General features: G+C 42.6%; 1 protein-coding gene across 2 annotated transcripts in view; it reads right to left on the bottom strand.

Moving 5' to 3' along the window:
• LOC135551993 (adenylate cyclase type 2-like) overlaps nt 1-13,929 on the bottom strand; it is an 88,154-nt gene that overhangs the window by 13,593 nt on the left and 60,632 nt on the right. The window contains exons 16-19 of one of the 2 annotated variants that reach the window (XM_064983327.1): nt 13,748-13,885; nt 13,439-13,555; nt 2,982-3,166; nt 2,017-2,101 (exon numbers count right to left, since the gene is read on the bottom strand). In XM_064983327.1, coding sequence (XP_064839399.1) covers nt 2,017-2,101; nt 2,982-3,166; nt 13,439-13,555; nt 13,748-13,885 — 525 coding nt within the window. Of the gene's footprint in view, nt 1-2,016; nt 2,102-2,981; nt 3,167-13,438; nt 13,556-13,747; nt 13,889-13,929 lie in introns of both variants that reach the window. The other variant, XM_064983326.1, reaches the window with a different exon arrangement.

Here is a 13,929-nt window from a genome sequence, read left to right on the forward strand (position 1 = left end):
CCAATGGGGTGTGAGAACCTTTGCAAGCCACTGCAGTCATACGCTTAGCATTTGGTCCCATGTTCCAATTACGCCATGACTACATCAAGCTTGTGACTCTACAAACTTGTTGGATGAATTTACTGTTTGTTTAGTTTGTGTTTTAGATTATTTTGTGCTCAATATAAACTAATGGTAAATAATGTACTGTGTCATATTGGAGTCACTTTTACCATAAATAAGAGTATAATAAGTTTCTAAACACTTCAACATGGATGATTACGGATAATCCTGAATGAAGCGTGAATAATGATCAGTGATCATGATGATTATGATTATGACTGAGGCATAAATATCATATCCCCCAAGAATGCTAACCTCCCCTGTTATTGTAATGGTGAGAGGTTAGCATATTTTGGGGGTATGATATTCGTGCCTCTCTAACGTAGGTAAAAAGACAAATAATGTCCCGTTTGGAACACTGACACATAGAGCCATCAATCAGATTGGTTGGGCCTGGCTCGCCAGTTGGTGGGATTGTACCCACCCATGCCCACCCAGACCCACCCATGCCTGAGCCCCTGCCTCAGTGAAGAGACAGTACAACACCCTCCATCTTGCTGTCTCTCTCTTTCCTCCATCTGTGTGAATTACTGAGTTCTATTTTCACCTGCTACCATTGAAGCAGGCAGAAGTCAGAAGTTATATAGTCAGTACATAGCTATCACATAGATACTACATAGTTAACACATATTTAGTACATGGTCCATAGCTACTGGTGATTCTCTGATCCACCTCTATGCAGACGTCCCCATTCTATATACTTCTGGCCCTTCTTTGGACACTGTGTTAACTAACCTCCAGACGAGTTTCAATGCCATACAACACTCCTTCCGTGGCCTCCAACTGCTCTTAAATACAAGTAAAACTAAATGCATGCTCTTCAACCGATCGCTGCCCGCACCAGCCCGCCCACCTAGTATCACTACTCTGGACGGTTCTGACTTTGTGGACAACTACAAATACATAGGTGTCTGGTTAGACTGTAAACTCTCCTTCCAGACACATATTAAGCACCTCCAATCCAAAACTAAATCTAGAATCGGCTTCCTATTTCGCAACAAAGCATCCTTCACTCATGCTGCCAAACATACCCTCGTAAAACTGACTATCCTACCGATGCTTGACTTCGGCGATGTCATTTACAAAATAGCCTCCAACACTGTACTCAGCAAATTGGACACAGTCTATCAGAGTGCCATCTGTTTTGTCACCAAAGTACCATATACTACCCACCACTGTGACCTGTATGCTCTCGTTGGCTGGCCCTCGCTTTATATTCGTAGCCAAACCCACTGGCTCCAGATCATCTGTAAGTCTTTGCTAGGTAACGCCCCTCCTTATCTCAGCTCACTGAGCAGCATAGCAGCATCCACTCGTAGCGCGCACTCCAGAAGGTATATCTCACTGGTCATCCCCAAAGCCAATTCTTCATTTGGCCGCCTTTCCTTCCAGTTCTCTGCTGCCAATGACTGCAACGAATTGCAAAAATCACTGAAGCTGGAGACTTTAAGCACCAGCTGTCAGAGCAGCTCACAGATCACTGCACCTGTACGTAGCCCATCTGTAAATAGCCCATCTGTAAATAGCCCATCCAACTACCTCATCCCCATACTGTTTTTTTTGCTCCTTTGCATCCCAATATCTCTACTTGCACATTCATCTTCTGCACATCTATCACTCCAGTGTTTAATTGCTAAATTGTAATTATTTCACTATGGCCTATTTATTGCCTTACCTACCTTATCTTACCTCATATACATACACTGTGTATAGACTTTTCTATTGTGTTATTGACTGTAGGTTTGTTTATCCCATGTGTAACTCTGTGTTGTTGTTTGTGTCGCACTGCTTTGCTTTATCTTGGCCAGGTCGCAGTTGTAAATGAGAACTTGTTCTCAACTGGCCTACCTGGTTAAATAAAGGTGAAATCAAATGTTTAAAAAATAGCTATAACAGGTTTAACAGGTACTGTACCTGTCGTGCTAACACCAGTAGAGTGATGAAGAAGATGAAGAGAGAAACAGAACCCATCGTCTTCAGATCCTTTAGAATGCCTGGCCTGAGGAGAGAGGGATGAGAGAGAAAAAGAGTGAGGAAAGAATAAAAACAAAACAATTCAAGTCTTTCACCACCATAAAGTGCAACTTACAATCAATGTAATAACTTGATCGATCTAAGGAGTGAATCCCCTGCTCTGTTCTCTGTTCTCTCTCTCTCTCTCTCTCTCTCTCTCTCTCTCTCTCTCTCTCTCTCTCTCTCTCTCTCTCTCTCTCTCTCTCTCTCTCTCTCTCTCTCTCTCTCTCTCTCTCTCTCTCTCTCTCTCTCTCTCTCTCTCTCTCTCTCTCTCTCTCTCTCTCTCTCTCTCTCTCTCTCTCTCTCTCTCTCTCTCTCTCTCTCTCTCTCTCTCTCTCTCTCTCTCTCTCTCTCTCTCTCTCTCTCTCTCTCTCTCTCTCTCTCTCTCTCTCTCATATCAGCAAAATAAATTCCACTCTATGAAGACAAAAACTCAATATCATAGAACCTGTCAGTCATGATCCGAACAACAATTACCCCGGCAACCGAGTTCTATTCCATAGCGACAACTTTTGATTGACAGTTGAAAGGAATATCACTTTGACAGACATTCCCTAATGACTTTGTCTGTGGCTCTGAATCCTGGCCTATTATTGCACAAATCACAGTAAGGGAAGAAACAGTGTTAACAGTGTGTGTGTGGGTGGGTTGGTTGGTTTCTATGTGCTTGTGTGTGCATGTGTGTGTGCCCCAACCCTACACACACATGCACAGTCATTCCCTGAAGGCTGTATGTCTATGGCTTCTACCCTATATATTGCATCAGGCCCGAAGGAAAGGAGCATTGTGTTAATAACAGGGTTTTCATAAAAGGAAAGCTGTCTCTCTGGCCTGTTCAGTGTGTGTGCATGTGTTTGTGTGTGTACCTGTCCAGTGTCTGTGTGCTATAGAGTGCAGTACTGTATCCGTCCAGCAGGTGTGCGTGTGTCTGGAGGATGATGATGTTGTAGGTCACCACGGCAACTAGCATGACAACCATCTTCAGCTCGTAGTTGATCCTCAGGAACACAGAACATGACACCAGACCCAGGATACAACAGTAGATAAAATACTACAGTGAGAGATACAGAGGGGTAGAGAGAGAGAGAGCGAGAGAGAAAGAGCAAGAGAGAGAGAGCAAGAGAGAGAGAGAGAAAATTAGAGAAGGAGGGTGGACAAGGAGGGTGGGAGTGAGAGAGAGAGAGAAAAGGGGGAGAGGGGAGAAAGAAAGAGAGAGAGAGCGAGAGAGAGAGAGAGAGAGAGAGGAGGCGGGAGAGGGTGGATGGGAGAGAGAAGAGAGGGAGAAAGAGGACAGGAAAGAAGGGATGAGAAGTCAATAAAATATTTTATATCTAATCTTTTGAGATGATATACAGTGCCTTCAGAAAGTATTCACACCCCTTGACTTTTTCCACATTTTGTTGTGTTATAACCTGAATTTAAAATTGTTTACATTTAGACTTTGTCACTGGCCCTACACACTATACCCCATAATGTCAATGTGGAATTATGATTTTAGAAATTCTTACAAATGAATTAATAATGAAAAGCTGAAATGTCTTGAGTAATAAATATTCAACCTCTTTGTTATGGCAAGCCTAAATAAGTTCAGGAGTAAAAATGTGTTCAATAAATCACATAATAAGTTGCATTCATTCACTCCGTGTGCAATACTAGTGTTTAACATGATTTTTGAATGACTACATCATCTCCCCACACAATAATCTGTAAGTTCCCTCAGTCGAGTAGTGAATTTCAAACACAGATTCAACTACAAAGACCAGGGAGGTTTTCCAATGCTTTGCCAAGAAGGGCACCTACTGGTAGATGTGTAAAATAAAAAGCAGGCATTAAATATCCCTTATAGCATAGTGAAGTTATTAATTACACTTTGAATGGTGTATCAATACACCCAGTCACTACAAAGATACAGGTGTCCTTCCTAAATCAGTTGCCGGAGAGGAAAGAAACCGCTCAGGGATTTCACCATGAGGCCAATGGTGACTTTAAAACAGTTACAGAGTTTAATGGCTGTGATAGGAGAAAACTGAGGGTGGATCAACATTGTAGTTACTCCACAATACTAACCTAAATGACAGAGTGAAAAGAAGGAAGCCTGTACAAAATACAAATATTCCAAAACATGCACAAGGCACTAATGTAAAATTGCAAAACATGTGACTAAGAAATGTACTTCATGCCCTGAATACAAAGAATCAGATTTGGGGCAAATCCAACAGAACACATCACTGAGTACCACTCTTCATATTTTCAAGCATGGTGGTGGCTGCATCATGTTATGGGTATGCTTGTCAACGGCAAGGACCAGGGAGTTAAAATAAATGGAATGGAGCTAAACACAGGCAAAATCCTAGAGGAAAACCTTGTTCAGTCTGCTTTCCAACAGACACTGAGAGACAAATTCACCTTTCAGCAGGATAATAACCTAAAACAAGGCCAAATATACACTGGAGTATATTACCAAGCCAACATTGAATATTCATGAGTGGCCTAGTTACAGTTTTGACTTAAATCCGCTTGAAAATCTATGACAAGACTTGAAAATGGCTGTCTCGCAATTATCAACAACCAACTTGACAGAGCTTGAAGAACTTTCAAAAATAATAACGTGTAATTATTGTACAATCCAGGTGTGCAAAGCTCTTAGAGACTTACTCAGAAAGACGCACAGCTGTAATCGTTGCCAAAGATAATTCAAACATGTATTGACTCAGGGGTGTGGATACTTATGTAAATGAGATATTTCTGTATTTCATTTTAAATAAATGTGCACTTTGTCACTATAGGTTATTTGTTGGAGATAGGTGAGAAAAACATGTATATCTCATCCATTTTGAATTCAGGCTGTAACACAACAAAATGTGAAATAAATCAAGGGATATGAAATCTTTGTAGACAGATGGAGAGAGTCAAACAATAGACTAGACTCTTTATGAGTCTACATTAGCAAGCCATAACAACAGTTCCTCCCAAAAATGTCCAGTCAACATTTCCCCCCCAAAACTATAATGGACATCATATATCCTGGCATATAAAAAATGGAATATGGCTCTTTATGGGCTGAGTATCACTTATTATTATGGTCCATTAATGGAGAGCTGGGCCAACACAGGGCAATAAATCAGAACAAGTTACTGAACTAGAGGAAGGAGGGTAGGGAGTGAAGGAAGGAGTGAAGGAAGAAAGGAAGGAAGGAAGGAAGGAAAGAAGGAAGGAAGGAAGGAAGGAAGGAAGGAAGGAAAGGAGGGAGGAAGGAAGGGAGGAAGGAAAGGAAGGAAGGAGGGAAGGAAGGAAGGAAGGAAGGAGGGAAGGAAGGAAGGAAGGAAGGAAGGAAGGAAGGAAGGAAGGAAGGAAGGAAGGAAGGAAGGAAGGAAGGAAGGAAGGAAGGAAGGAAGGAAGGAAGGAAAGAAAGAAAGAAAGAAAGAAAGAAAGAAAGAAAGAAAGAAAGGAAGGAAGAGTCAGCAATAAAGAGTGAAGTATATAGTATAACTGAATATGTTTAGAGCAGTGAATCAGGACTAGCTATTACTGGCTGAAGAGGGTAAACACCATTCATTTAGAAGATATGAGAAATGGGTCCGGGCTATTAGCAAAGAGAGGTGTCTCTATTAGCAAAGAGAAGTGAAAAAAAGAGAGAAGAAAATAAAGGAATAATACTGATGCAGAAAATAGAGGGAATTGGCTCCCAGTCAAGACTAATGGTGAAGGGAGATGTGTGAATGAAAGCCTGAACCTGAAGTAGGGGCCACATTAAATCAGATTGCGGGCTGTGAATGGCCACAGGGGCACATGCATCAGTCGTGAAAAGTGGATAACCACAATTATTCAAAAGAAATGGGTCCAGTGTATAAAGAAAAACTATTTATAAAATAGGGGAATGAGATTGAGGTGTTGTACACTATGGAGGAGGGTCATGATGTGTAAGATAGTATTGTTAACTATTAGATAAAGTTGTACACAGAAGGTAAAAAATAAAAATGAAAACTGTGTATGAAAATGGACTGGGTCTGTTCATTCATTTTTCCAGTTCACATGAGTTCCTTGAGGTGTAAAACATCAGTAATGAGCTTGTCAAGCCCTATTCAGCAAGGCTCTTCTCTAGTGCTGATAAACACTAAATCAATACTAAATCTCAGGAGGACAGAGTTTTTGTTTCCTACAGACAGAGATGATCTTGCCACAGACGTAGCTAGGAGTGAGTGATTATGTAGGCTGTGTGTGAAGTGTGTGAAGCAAGGTGGGAAGACTAGGGCTGTCGCACAAGTCATTCAAATGCAAGTGAGGGAAAAACAGTTGCGACACCACACCAGATGCGAGCCAGTTTCCCATGAACTTGAACTACTTTTGACTATTAAGATGAAGGAGAGGAGACACGGAGAGGAAGCCACTTTATACTATTGAGATACTATCCAAGTCAAAAAAACAAGGCCACTTCTTGACCCCTCTCAGTGTCACCACGACACATTGATAGCAGCACAGTGTCTCTCAGTTCTCTGTCAGCTGTTGTAGGCCTGCTGTGAAAACACACCGAGTAGATCAACAGTCTACAGTCTACACAGTCACACACAAACACAAACGGATTGATTGTGATTGATGTAACGCAGCGTTTATGATAGACAATGTAAACAAACATTACTTTTGTGGCCCTGGTTAAAGAAATATGAGTGTTGACTTAAAATGGTTTACAAAGGAGGGACTTTTCTACTATGAACTAATAAAAACAGAACGCTAGTGACAAACACTAACTTAATGAAATCCAATATTGGAACCATGGAATAATCCCCAAAATTCAGACTCTTCCTGAAAGGAAAGCAAAAGCTATTTTTCACCTGAAGTATTATAAATATTTGAAACCCAGGTATGACCCAGAGTAGATGTTAGACATTAGTTGTGTGAAAAAAAGTAACAATATATACAGTACCAGTCAAAAGTTAGGACACACCTTCTCATTCAAGGGTTTTTCTTTATTTGTACTATTTTCTGCATTAAAAAATAATAGTGAAGACATCAAAACCATGAAATAACACAAATTGAATCATATAGTAACCAAAAAGTGTTAAACAAATTAGATTATTCAAAGTAGCCACCCCTTGCCTTTGATGACAACTTTGCACACTCTTGGCATTCTCTCAACCAGCTTCATGAGGAATGCTTTTCCAATAGCCTTGAAGGAGGTCCCACATATGCTGAGCACTTACTGTCTGTTTTGTCTTCACTCCGCAGACCAACTCATCCCAAACCATCTCAATTTGGTTGAGGTCGGTTGATTGTGGAGGCCAGGTCATCTGATGCAGCACTCATCACTCTCCTTCTTGGTCACGTAGCCCCTACACAGTGTGTTTTGGGTCATTGTCCTGTTGAAAAACAAATGATAGTCCCACGAAGCGCAACCCAGATGGGATGGCGTATCGCTGCAGAATGCTGTGGTAGCCATGCTGGTTAAGTGGGCCATGAATTCTAAATAAATCACCAACAGTGTCACCAGCAAAGCACCCCCACACCATCACACCTCCTCCATGCTTCACGGTGGGAACCACACATGCAGAGATCATCCGTTCACCTCCTCTGCGTCTCCCAAAGACACGGCGGTTGGAACCAAAAATCTCTAATTTGGACTCATCAGACCAAAGGACAGATTTCCACCGGTCTTATGTCCATTGCTCGTATTTCTTGGCCCAAGCAAGTCTCTTCTTATTATTGGTGTCCTTTAGTAGTGGTTTCTTTGCAGCAATCTGACCATGGCCTGATTCACGCAGTCTCCTCTGAACAATTGATGTTGAAATGTGTCTGTTACTTGAACTCTTTGAAGCATGTATTTGGTCTGCAATCTGAGGTGCAGTTAACTCTAATGAACTTATCCTCTGCAGCAGAAGTAACTCTGGGTCTTCCTTTCCTGTGGCGGTCCTCATGAGAGCCAGTTTAATCATAGCGCTTGATGGTTTTTCCAAGTTCTTGAAATGTTCAGTATTAACTGACCTTCATGTCTTAAAGTAATGTATGTTTCTCTTTGCTTATTTGAGCTCTTCTTGCCACAATATGGACTTGGTCTTTTACCAACTAAGGCTATCTTCTGTATACCACCCCTACTTTGTCACAACACAATTGATTGGCTCAAACGGATAAAGCTGTCATCAAGGCAAAGGGTGGCTACTTTGAAGAATCTAAAATCTAAAATATATTTTGATTGTTTAACACTTTTTTTGGTTACTAGATGATTCCATATGTGTTATTTCAAGAAAAACACTGGAATGAATAGGTGTGTACAAACCTTTGACTGGTACTGTATTTTTTAGGAGAGGAAACAGCTAATCTCATGCTATTCTACACATTTTGCCATGAGGCAGAGCGAACATATTGCATTTTTAAGCTAATTAAAGTTCAAATATACTGTAGGTGTGTTTACTGTGATAAAGGCACTGGATTATGAGCTGTCTTGTTTGCTAAATGAACAAATGAAGTAGGCAGTGGCATGGTACATATAGCCATAGAATCACAGTGGCATGGTGCATATAGCCATAGAAGCACAGTGGCATGGTGCATATAGCCATAGAAGCACAGCGACATGGTGCATATAGCCATAGAAGCACAGTGACATGGTACATATAGCCATAGAATCACAGTGGCATGGTGCATATAGACATAGAAGCACAGTGACATGGTACATATAGCCATAGAATCACAGTGGCATGGTACATATAGACATAGAAGCACAGTGACATGGTACATATAGCCATAGAATCAAAGTGGCATGGTGCATATAGCCATAGAAGCACAGTGGCATGGTGCATATAGCCATAGAAGCACAGGGACATGGTGCATATAGCCATAGAAGCACAGTGACATGGTGCATATAGCCATAGAAGCACAGTGGCATGGTGCATATAGCCATAGAAGCACAGTGGCATGGTGCATATAGCCATAGAAGCACAGTGACATGGTGCATATAGCCATAGAAGCACAGTGGCATGGTGCATATAGCCATAGAAGCACAGTGGCATGGTGCATATAGCCATAGAAGCACAGTGACATGGTGCATATAGCCATAGAAGCACAGTGGCATGGTGCATATAGCCATAGAAGCACAGTGGCATGGTGCATATAGCCATAGAAGCACAGTGGCATGGTGCATATAGCCATAGAAGCACAGTGACATGGTGCATATAGCCATAGAAGCACAGTGGCATGGTGCATATAGCCATAGAAGCACAGTGGCATGGTGCATATAGCTATAGAAGCACAGTGACATGGTGCATATAGCCATAGAAGCACAGTGGCATGGTGCATATAGCCATAGAAGCACAGTGACATATCCCACTGGGCACAAACATAAATTCAAATCAAATCAAATTGTATGTGTTACATGGGCCGAATACGACAGGTGTAAACCTTACCATGAAATGCTTACTTACAATCACTGAACCAACAATCAGGTTCAAGAAATAAAGTTAAGAAAATATTTACTAAATAAACTAAAGTAAAAAAGAGAATAAAAAATAACACAATAAAATAACAATAGCGAGGCTATATTCAGGGGGTACCGGTACTGAATCAATGTGGAGGCTATATACAGGGGGTACCGGTACCGAATCAATGTGGAGGCTATATACAGGGGGTACCGGTACCAAATCAATGTGGAGGCTATATACAGGGGGTACCGGTACCGAATCAATGTGGAGGCTATATTCAGGGGGTACCGGTACCGAATCAATGTGGAGGCTATATACAGGGGGTACCAGTACCAAGTCAATGTGGAGGCTATATACAGGGGGTACCGGTACCAAGTCAATGTGGAGGCTATATACAGGGGGTACCGGTACCAAGTCAATGTGGAGACTATATACAGGGGGTACCGGTACCAAGTCAATGTGGAGGCTATATACAGGGGGTACCGGTACCAAGTCAATGTGGAGGCTATATACAGGGGGTACCGGTACCAAGTCAATGTGGAGGCTATATACAGGGGGTACCGGTACCAAGTCAATGTGCGGGGGTACAGGTTAGTCAAGGTCATTTGTAAATGTAGGTGGGGGTAAAGTGACTATGCATGAATAATAAGCGAATAGCAGCAGTGTATAAACAAAGGGGGAGTGGACTGGAGTCTTTGACATTTTTTGGGGCCTTCCACTGACGCCTAGTATATTCAGTTGAAGTCGGAAGTTTACATACACTTAGGTTGGAGTCATTAAAACTCATTTTTCAACCACTCCAAAAATATCTTGTTAACAAACTATAGTTTTGGCAAGTTGGTTAGGACAACTTGTGCATGACACAAGTCATTTCTCAAACAATTGTTTACAGACATATTATTTTATTAGACGCATTCTGTCTCCTAGAGATGAACGTACTTTGGTGCAAAAAGCTCAAATCAATCCCAGAACAACAGCAAAGGACCTTGTGAAGATGCTGGAGGAAACAGTTACAAACGTATCTATACCCACAGTAAAACGAGTCCTATATCGACATAACCTGAAAGGCCACTCAGCAAGGAAGAAGCCACTGCTCCAAAACCCCCATAAAAATGCCAGACTACGGTTTGCAACTGCACATGGGGACAAAGATTGTACTTTTTGGAGAAAGACCTTTGGTCTGATGAAACAAAAATAGAACCGTTAATTACCATCATTATGTTTGGAGGAAAAAGGGGGAGGCTTGCAAGCCGAAGAACAACATCCCAACCGCGAAGCACGGGGGTGGCAGCATCATGTTGTCGGGGTGCTTTGCTGCAGGAGGGACTGGTGCACTTCACAAAATAGATGGCATCATGAGGAAAGAAAATTATGTGGATATATTGAAGCAACATCTCAAGACATCAGTCAGGAAGATAAATGTTGCTCACAAATGGGTCCAACTGGACAATGACCCCAAGCATACTTCCAAGGTTGTTGCAAAATGGCTTAAGAACAACAAAGTCAAGGTATTGGAGTGGCCATCACAAAGCCCTGACCTCAATCCTATAGAAAATATGTAGGCAGACCTGAAAAAGCATGTGCCAGCCTACAAACCTGACTCTGTTACACCAGCTCTGTCACGAGTCCGACTGAGGGTGGTTTCCCTTCCCGGTCGGATGGCGCTCGGCCGGTTGTCGTCACCGGCCTATTAGCTGCCACTGATTGTCTTTCCTCCCCCTCCTTGTATGTTTATTGGTAGCACCTGTGTGTATGTAGGAATGGGAATGGGCCAAAATTCACCCAACTTATTGTGGAAGCTTGTGGAAGGCTACCGAAACGTCTGACCCAAGTTAAACAATGTAAAGACAATGCTACCAGATACTAATTTAGTGTATGTAAACCCATGTGACCCATGGGAATGTGATGAAAGAAATAAAAGTTTAAATGAATCATTCTCTCTACTATTATTCTGACATTTCACATTCTTAAAATAAAGTGGTGATCCTAACTGACCTAAAACAGGGAATTCTTACTTGGAATAAATGTCAGGAATTGTGAAAAACGGAGTTTAAATGTATTTGGCTGTGTATGTAAACTTCCGACTTCAACTGTAGGTCCTGGATGGCAAGAAGCTTGGCCCCACTGATGTACTGGGCCGTACACACTACCCTCTGTAGTGACTAAAGGTCGGAGGCCGAGCAGTTGCCATACCAGGCGCTGATGCAACCGGTCAGGATTCTTAGGTTCTTATTTTTCAGAGTAAATAACCCACGGACACGAGAGAGGTTAATAACCCACGGACACGAGAGAGGTTAATAACCCACGGACACGAGAGAGGTTAATAACCCACGGACACGAGAGAGGTTAATAACCCACGGACACGAGAGAGGTTAATAACCCACGGACACGAGAGAGGTTAATAACCCACGGACACGAGAGAGGTTAATAACCCACGGACACGAGAGAGGTTAATAACCCACGGACACGAGAGAGGTTAATAACCCACGGACACGAGAGAGGTTAATAACCCACGGACACGAGAGAGGTTAATAACCCACGGACACGAGAGAGGTTAATAACCCACGGACACGAGAGAGGTTAATAACCCACGGACAACCAAAGGTTCTGTACAGCTGTAATCAGACCGCACAACATTTTTCTCCATCACAGTTATATACATCCTACTTAAGACACTCCCTCTCTCTCTCCTTAGTTTATGCCCAACAGGAACAAGGTAACCAGATACTAAACCCTGATTACTCACCCCTCACCTCCTGACCTCAACCCCTCCTTCAACAAATCCACACATATCTATCTGTCTTCCCGATATCAACACGTCGCTCTCCTCTCCTCCATCAAACACATTCCAAAGCCTTCTGGCTTTCTACAGACTCTTTCTATTCAAAGCTTCTTCTCTATCATTTATTTAATATCTCAATGTTCAAAGTTTAGCCGATTCCAACAGGATGCTCCTGATGGTGCAACTTTTGGGGATCTGGGGACCCATGCCAAGTCTGTAATACCAACATGTTTCAAGCAGACCCCCATAGTCCCTGTGCCCAAGAACACCAAGCTAACCTGCCTAAATTACTTTCACCCCTTAGAACTCACATCTATAGCCATGAAAGGTTTTGAAAGGCTGATCATGGCTCACATCAACACCATCATCCCAGACACTCTGGACACATTCCAATTCACATACCACCCCAACAGATCAACATCAAGATGATGCAACCTCTATTGCACTCCATACTCCCCTCACCCACCTGGACAAAAGGAATACCCATGTAAGAATGCTGTTCATTGACTACAGCGCAGCATTCAACACCATAGTCTCCTCCAAACTCATCATCAAACTCAGGACCTTGGGACTGAACACCTCCCTTTGCAACCGGATCCTGGACTTCCTGACGGGCCTCCCCCAAGCGGTGAGGGTAGACAACAACACATCCGCCACACTGAGCATCAACACGGGGGCCCCTCAGGGGTGTGTGCTTAATCCCCTCCTGTACTCCCTGTTCACCCACGACTCCAACACCATCATACATTTTCCCCCCCTTATTTTACCAGGTAAGTTGATTGAGGACACATTCTCATTTTCAGCAACAACCAAGGGAATAGTTACAGAGCGCATGACTCCAACACCATCATCAAATTTGCTGACGACACAACAGTACTGGTACTCCTTGTATATAGCCATGTTATTTGTATATTTCTATAAATATGCATTTTTTGAAAAGGAGTCGAAAGTAAGCGTTTCACTGTTAGTCTACACTTGTTGTTTACGAAGCATGTGACAAATGACATTTTAATGATTTGACTGACAAGTAGAGAGCATACATTTTTTTAAACAGATTTTCCAGTTTGATTGGACTTGGGCTTGGCTTCCCTGTGGGTGGCCTACCTGTGCCTACACGGCTGGTAGATGTACTCACAGGTAAGTAGAACTTATTTCCATCCGTGAGGTGGGTGTGGCTGTGGGAGCTGAGAATGCTGTCATTGGTCAGGTTCATGGTAGGGTGTGTGGTCAAAACCTCATCTTCCAGGAAGAACTGGAAAGAGGTTTTTGAAGAGAGAAAGAAGAGAAGTTAGATTTTAGCCCTACTAGGCTGTATTCCAGTGTGCTCTACCAGTGGAATGACATTCATTACATTGCAAGTACCATTTTGATGGCTATAACGGAAGACTCGCCTGCCAGTTTTGCCTGGCACATCCTCTACACTCACACGCACACACACACACACCATGTTGAACACAGCCATGACCAGTATAAGAGCGGTGGTTGTCATGGTGAGGACCAATCGGAGCCAGGGTTTGTTGGCGATGATGATGCGTGAGGAAGTAGGGAGCCAGGGGAGAGAGCACCACGATCCTTTACCTCCCTGCTGAGAGAGACAGAGAGAGAGAGAGAGGAAGGAAGGAAGGA

The sequence above is a fragment of the Oncorhynchus masou genome, chromosome 13 (genome assembly GCF_036934945.1).
Source record: "Oncorhynchus masou masou isolate Uvic2021 chromosome 13, UVic_Omas_1.1, whole genome shotgun sequence".
Lineage (NCBI taxonomy): Eukaryota > Metazoa > Chordata > Actinopteri > Salmoniformes > Salmonidae > Oncorhynchus > Oncorhynchus masou.